Source organism: Ambystoma mexicanum, chromosome 7q, assembly GCF_040938575.1.
Source record: "Ambystoma mexicanum isolate Mex_15411 chromosome 7q, UKY_AmexF1_1, whole genome shotgun sequence".
NCBI classification, from domain to species: Eukaryota; Metazoa; Chordata; class Amphibia; order Caudata; family Ambystomatidae; genus Ambystoma; species Ambystoma mexicanum.
This window is the reverse complement of record NC_090941.1, coordinates 5,871,306-5,887,159: the sequence shown is the minus strand read 5'-3', so window position 1 is coordinate 5,887,159 and position 15,854 is coordinate 5,871,306. Positions and strand designations below refer to the sequence as shown.

Genomic DNA, 15,854 nt, shown 5'->3' with positions numbered 1-15,854 from the left:
TTGTTTTGGTATTGACATGGGGAGGCAGTCCTTCTTCCGAAGGTAAGGACTTTGATGAGTTAGGGGGACTAAGTAATGATGATTACCATGCGCCCTCTGCCATTATTGAAAATCTATACTCTGGGATAGCCACACACTGTTCTTAGGATCAAGGATTACAATGTGCAGTCTGTTTCCGTTAAATACCCAGGCCCCAACCAGGCTTCTTCAGAGAGTCAGAAAACCAAGCACAGGACACCTTCTGTAGGGAGAGAGGGAGGGTCAGAGAGAGACCAGTCATCCAACAAGAGAGGGAAATCCCACACCAAGTCAGTCAGCAGCATTTGATAAAGGGACATAGTGTAGTGTTTGCCAATATATTTTGTTCAATTTAGCTTAGTTAAAAAGGACAACTCCTAAAATATACATGACTATTTCAATGTATGAAATAAATATACCTGCTGAAATGTACACACGAGCAATCAATTGAATATTTGCTCCAAGATAACGATTGTATACACTTTGCCAAGACAAACTGGAGCCTCTGTTATCTGCATGTGTACACATACCAAGAGGTTAGCAGCAAAGATTTACGACACAAGGTGAACTTTCCTGCAATCACCACGACTGAGAGAGGATGCTTCAGCTGAGGGGTAATAACACAACACATGGTGTACTTTACAGTTTGAAGGGAGCTGTTGATGTTAATTAGAAGGGTGAGGCTAGGTTCATGGTAAAAATCCTTGAACAAAGCCAGAGATTCGGACAGAGAGGAGTATCATAAAACACTTTTTTGGCCCGAGTGCAGAGCAAAGCAATGGTGCAAAGAGGATGGGAATGATGCTAACAATGCAACCGGCAATTAATATGTTGAATGGTAAAATCACTGATTAAAAAGCACTATGTACATTTTTGCATTCAAAGATGTTTCTACGGTGCAATTTAAAAGTAGGCAAATTAATAAGTATGATATCGTCTGCAGACAATTGTGAACTGAGTACCACCCGGGGCCAGTGTATGATGGGCGCCGGGGTGAATGGGGATGTTCCTCAGGGAACTCCCTTATCATCTAAGGGACTTGGCAGGGGGTCACTCGCATTGAAGCTTCCCAAACACCCTCCCAAATAGTGGGCAACCACCATCAGGCCTTCCTCACACATATCAGATGGGACAACCTATCCCTAGCCCAAGAAACCTTGAGGTGCTTAGTGTGACTCCCACTGTCCTAGAGTATCATGAACACAGGTTTTACCGGTTCCGTGAGGTTCCCGTACTAGTTCTGGTTTACAGATTCAGCGAAAATGTCTGCAAAAGTGAGTAAAACCTTTGGGAAGTATGAGTAACACAATCTAAATGCCACAAGCACTCAAGTGGCATAAACTGCCCAAAACCTAACTACAGGCTAGTCCCAAGTTCAGAAATCTCTCCCTGGATCACCACATACCCAAGGAACTATCAAAATGACTGCGAGCATCTCAATTGGCTTGGTCTAGCCCACTCATCCTGGTTCTGGTCCAAAGAAAGTCAGGTGCCATAGGTAATTCCTCTCTCAGCCCATTACCATTCACAGGTACAGACCACCAGTAGAAGACCGGCCAAAGTGGAGAAGGGAAACCCTTATACAGCGATACAGTCCAGTCTGGCAGTGAGTTTTGCAGGAGCAGGAGACTTACATTTGGTGATGGCTGGAGACTGGAAAGCTCAAGAAGATATGGCTATGACAGTCACAAAGGAGACTAGAGTGGTGGTGGCACAGGCTAGCAGGAGGAGGAGATAAAAGCTGAAGGAGTAGAGAGGAGGTAAATCTGGCATGGAGTAGCAGAAGGTGGTAGCAGATGGAAGAGGTAAAACATGGAGTGGAGTTAAATGCATTTGTAACTGCAAAGGAACGGAGGGAGAAGGTCAAGCTTGTAGTGGATTAAGTAAAGAGGAAAGATGAGATTACTGCAGGAGTGGTGAGGAGGGATGTGGTAACATCCAAGGGGCGTGAGCATAATAGACTTCTGACAGTCTATGAGGTGATAAGGGCAAAGACTAAGGCTTGAAAAGAAGAGGACGCAATGGAGGGAACAGAACTCTGCGCAAGAATTGGGGAAAATACCAGAAGCCAGGGGAAGAATCAGCTGTACCATCAGGGGAGAGTGGTACAGAGGAGGTGACGTGCTGCTGAAGGAAGTTGAGAGGAAAGCCGGACTGAGGAAGATTGGGGCCTAGCCAGACAGAACAGGTGGGTTCCTGTGGCCAGGTTGGCCCCAGGCAGGCCCAGACAGTGGGAGGAGGATCCGTACAGAGAGGAGAACAGCAATGTCTTTTTTCTTTTCTTTTTTGTGTGTGTTTATTGGTTAATTATAACCTTTTACACATTAAAAAAGACAAATTAAAGAATACAGCATAAAAGTAAAGGAAAAACTCATTAGTAAGAACATGCATTTTAAAACCAATGTACACAGTGCTCACCCAATTATTAAAAAAAACATCCAAAGCTTAAAATAGTGGCACAGTCAAATTAGTTTCTTATAAATATCCTTCCATAGATAACATGTTGTAAAGTTCATAACCAAATTTCCCCCGAAAACAAATAACACCAACATTGGTCTGTGCAAATATAATTCATGTCACAGACCTGGTATATATATGCCTTTTCATATAGTATAATGAGTTCCACACAGACTGTCAACAGATATCTGAAGGTTTCCGTTGCTTTGTTAAACATTCTAATATGTTCTTTCAGTGGGTTATTATACCAGGCAGTCGAGAGTTGATTAAGTCTTAAAAGCATAATAAACCGTCTCCCATAGGGGCTTGCAGATTCTTTACATAAATGCAAGGAGTCCACCAGAAATGCTTGCCTGGAGTATTCTACGTAGTGGTATTTCCCAGATAAGTAAGAACTTCACAGATAACGATACCAGACCTCCGCTTTTTGTTTTATTTCTTTGTATAAATAGGCCACGTTTACTTTCAATTCAAATGAGCAGCCTATCCTCTCAAGGACATATTTAATATCTTTTATCCAAGGTTTTAATGCAGTAGCATTAACAAAGTTCCCATCTATATCCAGAAATGTGAGTCAAGGGATTTAGTATTATCATGGTTCATCAGCATTTACTGAGTGAAATAAGCCCTTGTTCACTACAGATAGCTTCCACTGGCACAGCCTGTGATAGTCCCAAGGCCTTCCTCCAGAGCTTACCTTCAAGTGTGCTTAGCCATGCTGTTTCTTTTACAGTATAAACCTCTAGACCGTACAAAATTTTAGACACAATACAAGCGTTATACAGTTGAATCAATCCCTTTGCTGATTGCCCTCCTGATTTTAATATAAATGATTTTATGGCCATACATTTTGCTAACACTTTATTCACAACATTTGTGGCAAACGTAGCTTTATTCTGTGTTATTAGTGACAGCGCCCCAAGGTAAAGGTAACTATATACCTCCTCCAACTTGGTCTCCGGTATTGTCCAGTTAAATCTCTTTATCTCTTTAAATTTCTTTTATGGACATCATTTTGTTTTTATGCAAATTAATAATTAGACCATGTTCTAAAGCATACTGTTCAAGGGCTTTAAGGGTATGCTGTAATCCTATCACTGTCTGTCAGGCTGTGACCATGGAAATGCTGGCAGCGTTGGAGGTTCCTGCGTGGGGCCATCACGTAATCTCATGCATCCGCGGTGAGCGGTCTAGTCCTTATCCAAGATGGCCACCGCAGTTATATCTACGAGCCGTGTCTGAGCCACGGTGCGTTGTAACCGTCTCTCTTGGATCCTGCTGCCGTTACCCCGTTAACAGTTCCTGTGTCAGTTACCCTTAGCTGCCATCAGTTCACCTCTCCGGTTTTCTGACAGTGCCTCCCGTGTCCTACATGCTCAGTTTTCCCCTCCTCTGCTCCTCGCGGCTTCCGTTCCGACTTCTGTGGCATTCTGACGGTTTTCGCCTCCACATCTTCACCGGTCACCACTCTCCTTTCCCGGCTTGCCGGATTACTTGGTTTCCATAACACTCTTTGTAGTCCGCCCAGACCTTTACGCTGGGGTTCTTACTGTCCCATTCTTGTTCTCGTCTCGCTTACTTGCGTTCTCCTTGCACGGTTGTGCGCCTTTCACACGTACCTGTTCCTTGATCTTATTTTCCACTAAGCTTCCGCTCTCTGTTTCTCTCCTCGCGTTCGCAAGAGGCTTTCTTGCGCTGTTCTGTCTATTTTCTCTCCGGACAGCGGATCTTGTTTAACAGTCCCCAACTGGTCTTCATACCCTGCAGCAGACTTACCTTCACACCAAGTCAATCCCTGCTGACTCCACAAGGAGGGGTACCGCTTTCTGCATTGCCTTCTCTCCTTCCGTGGAGAAGCTTTGTAATCTGTGTGTGCAACCTATTGCTGTCCGGACAATTCAACGGACTTTGTTTCTTCTGCATAATTACATTCGTTCTGCATGGACATCTAGCTCCTCCTGCAATCAAGCACACAAGCATATTCTGGAGAACTTTCCTTCAGAAAGCCTGATCCAATGAAATTCCAGGAAACCATCTCAAACATGGTTTCTGTGCCAGGAGGCTTTTGCCCTGTATCAGGGGGCTTGCTCCTCGAAGTTCCCCTTGGGCTTGGTTTTCTTATCAGGTCAAGGTGGCCTCCGAGGGAGCTTGTCCCTACCTCCACGATAAGAAGGAAAAGAAGGTGAAAGAAAAGAAGGTCAAGGAATCTATGAAGCCCCGACGGAAGAAGAGGGCAGAGTCCCACGACAGCTCTCTTGAGGACCAAGATGAGGAGGCAGCTCGGGAAGGTTGACCAGTGCATGACACTGTCTAATCAAAAATAACAATGTCATCAGCATACGATTGCCAGGCAATTGGGCATTGCGAAATGCGGCGTGGTTTATTGCCGGAATTTTGTAAAGCCCTACCTAATTTGGCCAAGTATATATTAAACAGGACTGGCACTAATGTACAGGCCTGTTTTAGCCCATAGTTTACGTCTAACTCTTTCTTAAGTTCACCTTCCAAATTAATTCTAATACAGACCTTGTTGCTTGTGCAAAGTGCTCTTACAAAATATAAGATTTGCAGATGCAAATTCCCTTCTTTCAGTTTCTCCCATAAAATATGCCTATCCACCGTATCAAATGCCTTGGTAAAATCAATAAAATCAATTTATATATATATAATTGTTTTATTTTCCTTCAATAAGGTGTCCCGGATAAAATACATTAAAATTCAAAGATGTGTTACTGTATTAAAACCCTTTCTAAAACCGGATTGCTGTGCCCAGAGGATCTTTTCTTCCTCAATCCACTGATTAATATAAACCTAAAAGTAACTTGCAGAAAACCTTGGCATTTGAATCAATAATTGTCAATATTCAATAATTTGCAGGCAAGTCTCTTGATGCTTTTTTGTATATCGAAATCATGACAGACTGCCTCCATGATAAAGGAATATGTCCTGTGGTCACAATTTTCTGAAAAATGATATAGATAATATTGGCCCATAGCTGCACCTTTGTTTTATACAGGGCATTTGGGATACCATCTGGTCCAGGGGCTCTGGATGGTTTTAACACTTTTATAATCTTTTCAAGATCTTCCACCTTAAATGCAATGTACCTCCTCTCTGATAGTGCTTAATAATAATAATAATAATAATTTGGCATTTATATAGCGCTACGAACCCTTAGGTATCTGAGCGCTGCTTATTATTACCCACGGTGTGTGGTGCTCATTTATCGACCTCGGAAGGATGAAACGCTGAGTTTGGCGCTGCCGGGATTCGAACCTGCGTTCGCAGGCTCTGCACTGATGTCAAAGCGAGCGCTCTACTCGAAACTTCTCATCAGTCTCTGATACTGTATTTCGATTGTATAAAGTAAAATTATAGTTTTCCCATACCTCGCTAGTAATAGGGTTAATTTCCCTCATGGAAATTTGTCCCGTATTGCGTTTATGGAAAATATGCCTGAACTTATTTGTATCTTTACCTTTCAATACATTGAACATGATCTTCCATTGAGCTGAAGCCATTGTTCCCTTATACATTTTATGCCAGTACTTACATTTTGTTCTTAGACTTTTTATTTCTTTTACTTGTGTATATATATATCAGACAAATGTGTTTTTTTACTTTGTGTAATATCATACGTTAGTTGCATCTTTTCCCCTGCAATTTCAAAATCATTGGCTTTATTATACGATTTGTTTACAATACCTATTATTTTCCTCTGTTCCTTAGCTAATTTATTAATAACAGTTTCAGTGATCTTGCAAAAGTGCTCTATCGTAGCGGATTTCGGCTCGTTATCCCCCATCAGCTTATCTATTAATTCTGCAATAGCTTTAGCCATTGTTCTCTCTGCCAACTTTATACGGTTCCCTCCAATACTGACATCATAATTACCCACCATTCATGCCCTTGATTCTATGGGGTCATAGCTAATTGAAAATTCCACTACAACATGATCACTTAGTTTACTCAGAGTCAGCAAGAATGTATTTATCTTCATGAAGCCAATATCTGTAGTTTCTACAAACTCAATACATGAATTATGTGTTCCATTAGTCCAAAAGTAGAAACAATCTTGGCATTTTACATTAACCAACTGAAATAGCTGCTATGACAGAAAGAGAAGCAACCAAGGACTGGTGTCATCCTTTGCATCATCTTCTCCTGGGCCTATGCCCAAACATGCTGCCGATTTTAAAAAAAGCTATATTCTTGGGACATCATAACCATCCTTTTTGGGAACCTAGGGCGTTGAAAATTTTAATCACCTATGAAGTAGTATGGACTATTAGGATAGCCATATATCAATCAGAGCTTCTTTATGTTCCACAATCACCTCCAATTTCTCAGTTCCCGGGCAGATTGTATATATTTACCAATAGCATCTCAATTCTTTGTCATTATTTCCACTTTCATAGCTAGAACCTGACCTAGATGAATAGTAAGAGGCAATTCAGTAGCTTTTAGATTATGGGCTACTGCTGTTATTAACTCTCCAGAAGGGCAGCCTTTTCCGTTTTTCTGGGCTTTTCTTTGAAAGACAGAGAAACCATTCATTATCAAATCCTGCATTACCCAGGTCTCCTGAAGCAAGAATAGGTCTGCTGTGACCAAAAGATGCAATCCAAAAACATTATCCAGAAACGATCTATACCCTCTTCTGTTCCAAGATGTTATAACGATATGTGTATGAGTTAAGTTATTCAGTCATTCAACCCCATCGTAACCTAGAAATATTTTGGCTTGGTGATTTTGGCCACCTGACAGTTCTTTTTGAGTATTTCTCACTATGTCACTTAGGACGTTGTCTGGCAAATGCTCCTCAGTGATTTGTTAAGATGATCTTTTTCTGTCATTCTGTGTTATCGTTACCTCCTTTTCTCATCTGTATCTCATTTTTAGAAAGCAATTTGCTCGAGTCATAAATCAGATGTGTGATTATTGGAGAAACCAGGTGGATCACAGCCCAATTGAATTCCCAAGGTTTACGTGGAATCTCTACTAATTTCAAATCTTGACTGGTGATTATTTGTAATGGGGTGATGTGATTTGATGTAACAGTTCAATTACATTAGGTCTATTTAAATAAGGGATTTCAATAGTGGCATAATCAGTAATTTTTATTTTATTTGACGCCATGTTCTTTGTTTGAGTGCAGAGCAGATCCAGATCTAACATATTATTCCTCTGTAGGAGTGAGTCGTCAGGCTTATTATTCTCTATCATATTCCCCAATAACTTTTTTAATATTAATTCTTGAAGATATAGCCGCTGTAGTAGCCTCTTCATAATCTTCTTCTGTGTTTTCTACTAAGAGGAAAAAATGTTCTTTTATTGTACCATTTCCCTTTGTCATCTCTTTTGCGGGTCTATTACTGCACTGGAGACCTAGAGCCGGTAGGTATCCTTGGGGTTTCCTTTTCTGCATATCTTGATCTTTATTAGTAATGATTGAAAAACCACTTGCAGTCTCATGGCACTCCACGTTTCTTGGGAAGGCAGAAACCAGTCCTTGTATTACTATCGCTGGTTTTAAGATGCTCTTGTCACTTATATTAACGTGATTTTTCTTTTTCCTGCATTTATTGCTGATAACTATTGGGCGTTTATTTGCTGCTAAATGACCCTGATCTAATGCATCAGGATATCTGGTAGGGTTGTCCTTTGGGCAAATGTCAAGGGAGTTTTGAACAGTGATAATTGAGCTATTTACTGCACGAGTCTTGATCATCTTTCCTAGATCCAAGTTGACATGCTTCCTATATAGATCATATATGTTCTCCCAATAAGCATACCTCCTGTTTTAGTATCGGCTGGTCTTTATGTATAGAGTGTCAATAATGCTTTCAGGATGGTCATTGATTCTAGTTCTATGCGTGAATCTTCCAGCAGTGAGCAGTCGGTGGAAGAATATCTCCCTTGTTGTCTAGGGGAGGAGGCGTAAGTGTCCTTTGCAATTACTGAGGTTAGGTGATTTAGCTAAATCTGTAGCTGGAATACTGCATAAACTGCCTACCTCTATTCTTTGATCTTCCACTGTAGTGGGCTGATTATCCATGTCAACCTCTGCTTGTAAACTCAGGCACAATTTTGAAAAAGGGAATTATTGTCAATTGGGTTCTCGAATGAGTTGTTTGGATCGATTATGCGTTCTCTTAATGTTTCTTTAGTGCTTTCAGTAATTATTTCTTCTGTGGCCGTATTTTCCTTAATGGGTTTCCAAAAGGCGGTAATTTCCCCACAATCATGGTCCTCCATTATTTTCCAGAATGGATTCAGTAACTCCTATGGCCAACGACTGTTTGCATAGTGTTTTGCAGCTTTGTTTTTTCCACTTTTGCATTGCTGACAAAACACGAGCGCAGGCAGCACTTTCCTTTGATCTTAACACATAATTACGAACGATTGCCGGCATCCTAACACATCCAGTGTTCGTCACTCATGAAGCCGTAATGACTGGTACATTTCAGAGGTTCAAAGGGTAATTAAAGGATTAGAGAATTCTCACACACTCTTATGCCCCGCAGTCACCTCTTGTACTGATATTTCACAATCCGCGGCTTCCACATTAACTCCTTATTTGCTTTATGGCAGCACCGGTTTAATAGCAGGTGTGTAAATCAGAGTGAAAAGAAAAGAGTCAGTGTGAGCGAGTTAGTTTATAACATAACAGCCACAATTTCTTACCATGATGCCTCACAGCGTTCTGGACAGGATTAGCAGGACCGTGCTGGTGCTGATCTGGAGTTCGAGAGTAACTACAGAGCCACAGTTGGTCCCAGAAGACAAACTCAGTCGTACTCTCATAATCCCTCGTTAAGCCTCGCAAACTGCTGCGAACCTCCGCCGAACACTGGCAAACACATTGTCTCACTTTCGCTCTGCTATCCCTGAGGGGGAGGATTTTGAAGTTCCACATTGCAAACAGGGTAATCCTGTTAAAGAGACACTGGTGCCAACACCACCAAACACTGTCTCACTTTCGCTTAAGTCTCTAAGATTTGATCACCTTGCTCAGAAAATGCCTCTCTAGCTATCACTACCAACTAAGACCAGGACATTTGGAAACTATAATAGTCCAGGGATACAGGACCCTGGAAATCCTGTGCCTAGAGACATTGCAAGAAGAGGATTTGTGAACCCTGTGAGCCCGCAACACCAGAGCAGTGGGAGATGGTACAACCTCTTGAGAGCTCAAGGCACTGGAACTTTGATGCCTGAGCAGAAGGATCTAGCACATGCAGCTGCCAGTAAAGAAGCTTACCAGGAGAAGTCCATCCTGACCACTTTTTTGTTCTGCTTACATATTTATTTGTTACCTTTTAGTTCGCCCTATGTAAATAACCCTTAATCTGTGAACAAATTACATGCTCTTGGCTGCCTTCTTGGTCCCCACACTCTGCTAGGTGACAACAGAAATATGAACAACCTGCAAGAACGTTTTACACAAACTACCAGAATAATGATGATGTTAAATTGCACATATTGAAAGAACGACTAAAATTCAGTATCTAGCTAACAGAACTGCACATTTAATCCATTTTATACTGAAAGAGAAACACAAACATTCTTGCCGTTAGAGGAACTAACTCACCAACAAAACAGGACGTATAGATAGGATGGTGCCATTGTTTCCTCCCCAGTCAGAAAAAGACTTGTATTTTCCTTTCTCCAAGATATACTGATCTCCACAGTAGTGTTTTTGCCGATATGCCACCCACCTACGATAAAGAAAAATGTGTTATACAGATGTAAAATGATGTATGGAACAAGTTACTTACCTTTAACTACTGTTGTTCTCCAGCATGGGTCTGGCATGGATTCACATGCTCATGAATATTCCCCGTCAGGCTGGGAATCCTCGGTAAAGAAAAAAATCAGTATCAGTTTTGTTTCTGATCTGTCTTTCTTAGTAGTAACCAATCACCGGTCTCTGGGTCATACTGCCCCCAGCCAATGACTGCCCTCTCCCTAAGCCCCGCTTCTGTCAGCCATTCTCAGATTTGGTAGCACGTAAAGTGGCAGTATGACCAAGTGAAGAGCCGCAGAGGGGTAGGAGGGAGGGTTCGCATGTGAATCCATGCCAGACCCATGCTGGAGAACAACAGTTACATGTAAGTAACTTGTTCCTTCTCCAGCATGGGGTCTGGCATGGATTCACATGCTCATGAATATAAGAATACATAGCAGTACACACATGCACAACCACGGGAGGTGGCAAAGGCTCAATATTAAGCATTACATCAAAACTCAACATTAAGCATTTCATACCTCCTCGCAGGGTCACCTTAAGCGAACAGGTTACGCAGCACTGCTTGGCCGACCCTGGAATCCCGGTCGACGCAGTAGAATCTCATGAAGGTGTGCGTCGACCTCCACGTAGCAGCCCTGCAGATGGCCAGCAGGGGCACACCAGACAAGAACGCAGTGGTAGCAGCGACCGCTCTGGTCAAATGGGCTCTCGGACGGCTGTGCAACGGTCGGTTCGCCAATCGATGACAGTGCATGATGCAGCCGGAGAGCCATCTGGAAATGGAAGCCTTCGAGAGAGCCTTCCCTTGGTTCACAGGTCCAAAGTTCACAAACAGCTGTGATGTCCTCCGAAAACTCTTCGTTCGGTCCACGTAGAACTTCAGCACTCTAGCTATATCCAGCGAGTGCAAAGTCCTCTCGGCCGGCAACGAAGGCGACGGGAAAAAGACTGGTAACTCCAAGGGCTCGTTGAGATGGAAGTCCGACGGCACCTTCGGCATGAAGGAGGGGTGTGTCCTCAGCACTACCCTCAAATCGTGAAAGGTCATGTATGGAGGCTTTCAGGATAGTGCCTCGATCTCTCCCACGCGTCTCGCGGAGGTGATGGCCACCAGGAATGCTGTTTTCCACGACAGAAACTTCAACGGGGCTGAATGCAATGGCTCGAATGGGGGATCCATGAGCCTGGTCAGCACCACGTTGAGCTCCCACACCGGGGCTGGCGCCTTCACCGGCGGAATGATCGAAACAGTCCCTTCATAAATTCCTTAACCCGGCGATGAGACCACAGGGATGACCGCCCTGTAGTCCTTGTGTATCGGGAAATCGCTGCCAAGTGTATCTTGATTGAAGCACGAGATAGTCCAGTTTTGGCTAGCAACAGAAGGTACGGCAATACTTGAGGGGCCGTAATCCGCAGAGGGTTAATCTTCTGTGCATGGCACCAGATAGAGAACCTCTTCCACTTATGTCCGTAGCACTTGAGAGTTAAGGACGCCCTGGCCTTCGCAAGAACCTCTCTGCAGTCGGCCGGGATATCGTATCCTCCAAACTCTAGTGCTGCAGGAGCCAGGCCTGCAAGTTCAGTGACTCCGGGTCGTGATGAAGAATTGCGCCTCCTTCTCTGGAGAGAAAATCTGCGTCCGTTGACAGCTTGACTGGTGGGGACGGCGACAAGTCCAGAAGGTCCGGGAACCAGATTTGTCTCGGCCACGCCGGTGCGACGAGGATCATTCTGCACCGGGACCTCTTGAGCTGGTTGATGAGTCGGAGCGGCAATGGAGGAAACGCATATAGGAACAGGCCATCCCAGGGGAATGAGAAAGCATTGCCCATGCTCCTCGGTTGGGGAAACCTGCTGGCGAACCTCTGGCACTTGGAGTTTGTCGCCGTCGCGAACAGGTCGATCTGGGGTTGCCCCATTTCTGAAAGTCGGTCCACTTGATCCTGGCGTAGTTCCCACTCGTGGCACGAGCGCAGCTCTCTGAGTGAGTCGCCGATGGTGTTTTTTATCCCTGCCAGATGAAACGGCACCAGAAACATCCCTTGAGCAACAGCCCAATGCCACAGGTCCTGGGCTTCCTTGGATAGGGCCGGGGATCTGGTTCCGCCCTGCTTCTGGATGCAGAACATCGTGGTGGTGTTGTCGGTGAAGATCCTCACCACCTTGCTGTTAAGCGACGGAAGAAAGGACCTGAGGTCCCAGAACACTGCCCGGAGCTCCAGGATGTAGATGTGGAGCGGCTTCTCCTCCGGGAGTCAAAGGCCTCTCGCGTGAAGTTCTCCAGTGTGGGCTCCCCACCCCTCCAGGGAGGCATCCGTCGTCACCGTCGCCTGGTGGGCAGGGGTCTGAAAGTCTGGAGCGAGGCACTTGGTGAAAACCCTGGGTGCCGAGTGCAATCCGAACGGGAGGGCCTTGAACTGGTAGTGCCACCCTTGGACCATGAACCTGAGGAACTTCCGGTGTCCTTTTAGAATGGGAATGTGAAAGTATGCATCCTCCAAATCCAACGACGACAGGAAATCGCCCTCCTCCAGCTGTCCTAGCACGTGCTCGAGGGTGATCATCTGGAACTTCTGTGCCTTGTTGTACTTGTTCAGTCGTCGAGGTCTAGGATGGGTCGCCACCCTCCCGTCTTCTTTTTCACGAGGAAGTACCTTGAGTATACTCCGGAGCCCCGGAGCCTCTTTGGGACGAGCTCGATGTCACCTTTCTTGAGCATCGCCCTTACCTCCAACAGCAGTTGAAGGACGTGGTTTTCTTTCCTAGCCACGGGAGGAATGTGGGGGCACTTTTTTAGAAATTTGAGGGCGTGGCCGGGGCGTCCAGCACCCAACGGTCGGTGGAGATGGACTCCCACACGCTGATGAACTTCGCCTGCCGGCCTCCCACCGGGGTGCTTCGGCGGGGGCCTGACTCCACGGTACGTTCAATCTTGCTTGGAGGACGCCTTGCCGCCTTGGCCTCCCTTGTGTCGACAGCTGGCTCCACCCGACTTGCCTCGTCCTCTATAGGCTTTCTGCGACGAGGAGCGGGCCGCTTGGCGGTACGTAGAGGAGCCACCGCCGAATCCCTTGGAGGCACCCTGCTTGCCTCCGGAGCTCCGAAAGGACGGCCTTCGTTGCTGGAAAACTCCTAGGGCCTTAGCTGTCTCTGTGTCCGCCTTGATGGCTTGGAGGGACTCATCCACTGTTTTCCCAAACAGGTTGTTCCCGTCGAACGGCATGTCCAAAACCTTGGCTTGTACGTCCTGGCGGAAATCCATCGCCTTGAGCCACCCTCGTCGTCTGAGGCAAACGCCGTTACCTAGCTGGCGGAAACCGGTGTCAGCAATGTCCGTTGCCACCGTTATGGCGTGGTCCGATGCCACCTCACCTTCCTGCAAGATCTCCAGGGCCTCAGCCCTCTTGTTGTCCAGTAGGAAGTCCAACAAGGGGGCGATCTTGTACCATAACTCCCTGTCTTAGTGGGCCACAATCATGAGGGTGTTGGTCGCCTTAATAGTTGTTGCCGCCGACGAGATAACTCGTCGTCCCATTGCATCTAGCTTCTTTCCTTCGCCGTCCGACTGGGAAGTTGACGTTGAGGCCGATGCCACCCCCCCCCCCCGCTTTCTTCTTGGCCGCCACTGAGACGACCGAGTCAGGGGTCGGTTGCGCCCTAAGACACAAAGGTGCCACGTCAGGGACCCGGTACTTCTTCTCATACTGATCCCTCTTGGCAGGCGTCGTAGATGGGTTCTTGAGAAGGGTGAGACCCTCATCCCAGATGTCGTACGGCGAGGACTGTCTTCCTCTTGGCCTCGGGCCGTTCTTCTCTTCGGGGCAGAGCTGAAAAAGCTCAGATGCCCTGGCTATCATAGCGCGGAAAGACCCAATCTCGTCGGCGGGGAGGCCCGGGCTGGAGGCGATGGGAGCTCTGTCCCGTCGTCGCTTCTGTCGTCATCCGTACCCGTCGTGGCCGTGTCCGTCCCTGCGTCATCCCCAGGTACGGGGAACGTGGGCAAAGGCTGAGCAGGCCGCGAGGGCTGAAAAGGCGGGGCTGGATGGGTCCGTCTTCTCTTGTTTGGGGGACTTCCCGACGGGCCTGGCTCTGGCTCCTCCGTCGGGCCGGGTTCCGGCTCCTCCGTCGGTGCTAGGGGCAGTCTCATCCTTATCTCCGAACATAAGGATTGTATTGCCAACAAAATGGCCGCGGAGTTTTCCTGCGACTCCGGAAGCGACGGGTGCAACGGTTGACTAGGAACCTCGCCGGCGCCGCCGGCGCTCTTGTCGTCCCCTTCGTCGGGATCCCTCCCGTGGGACCGGGCCTCTTCAAGGCCCTCGTCGAGGCCCTCCAAGACTTCAACCAGTTCCTCCTCAGAGGCTGTGTCCGTTTCCACAATGGCCACCGGCCCCCCCCTCTTTTTCTCTTTTTCCGCCGGGGTCTTCACAGGGGTCTTCTCGATGGGCCTGAAAGAGGCTTCCCTCCACGGTGGCAGGGAAACTCTGGGCCCCGAGGTCGCCTCCACTGGTGTAGCCTCCTCAGGCTGTGCCAGGGCCGCCGCGACTTCCTCGATAGAGGTCTTGGCCGGGTGAATCAAGGCCTTCACCACCTTCTGCGGGCCTGTGGCCTTCACCTTGGGGGAAGGGTCACCACCTCGGTCCCCCTCGGCTGGATCCTTTGAGATCGACCGGGGCCTCTCCAGAAGTTTCGCCGGGTTCTCGGCCTTCCTCTTCCCTGAGCCAGAGCGTTGGCTCGTGGTTGATGGCACTGGAGAGGATGCGCCCTTCCTGGCAGCCGAGGAGCCCGACCGTTCGGCGCTCCCGGTGCTCGCGGACTCGCGGTGCTTTGCTTTCTGTTGGGCCCCCATCGCCAGGGCGCCCTCACAGGACTTAGAAGACCGCTCATACTTCTTCTTCTTCTTCTCACCTGACGGGCTCTTTCCTTCCAGCCAGTTGGAAAGACTAAGGTGTCGGTCCCTGATGGTCCGTTTCTACATGTTCCCGCAAAACGCACAGTCCTTCTCCACATGAGTTTTGTCCTCATGAAGGCAGTAGAGACATTTCGAGTGCTCATCCTCCTTGAACACATTCTACAGCTTGCATCCAGGGCAAACCCTGAACAGCTTTCCGGGCGTCAAGCTTCCTTTCTCCTGGACCATATCCGGGTAGGCCGCAGAAGCTTCTGGACTCCTCCAAGAAGCTTAACTCGACGAAAACTTCACCCTTGAGGGACGTAGAAAATCCGAAACGGGTCGTGTTGATCGGATGTAGACACGGTGGAGCTTAAGGCTCTATTTGACCGAAAAATTAGAAAATCTCTTTGAAAAAGCACGAAAACGCAGCAAAAAGCTCGAGAGCTAAACACGAAGACTCCCAACATTTGAGCGTGCGGTAAAAATCTGAGGCTGGCTGCCAGAGGCGGGGTTTAGGGAGAGGGCAGTCATCGGCTGGGGGCAGTATGACCCAGAGAGCATTGATTGGTTACTACTAAGAAAGACAGATCAAAAACGAAACTGATACTGATTTTTTCTTTACCGAGGATTCCCGGCCTGACGACGGGGAATATTCATGAGCATGTGAATCCATGCCAGACCCCATGCTGGAGAATGAAACATTATCCTAATCGTCTTTATCGTCTATTT

At 46.7% G+C, this 15,854-nt stretch overlaps 1 protein-coding gene across 2 annotated transcripts in view; it reads right to left on the bottom strand.

The window, feature by feature from the left end:
• Positions 1–15,854, bottom strand: part of CRYBG3 (crystallin beta-gamma domain containing 3) — a 2,312,058-nt gene that overhangs the window by 844,298 nt on the left and 1,451,906 nt on the right. For both annotated transcript variants that reach the window (XM_069639009.1, XM_069639010.1), the window contains one exon: positions 10,070–10,196. In XM_069639009.1, the coding sequence (XP_069495110.1) occupies positions 10,070–10,196 (127 nt within the window). The remainder of the gene's footprint in view (positions 1–10,069; positions 10,197–15,854) is intronic.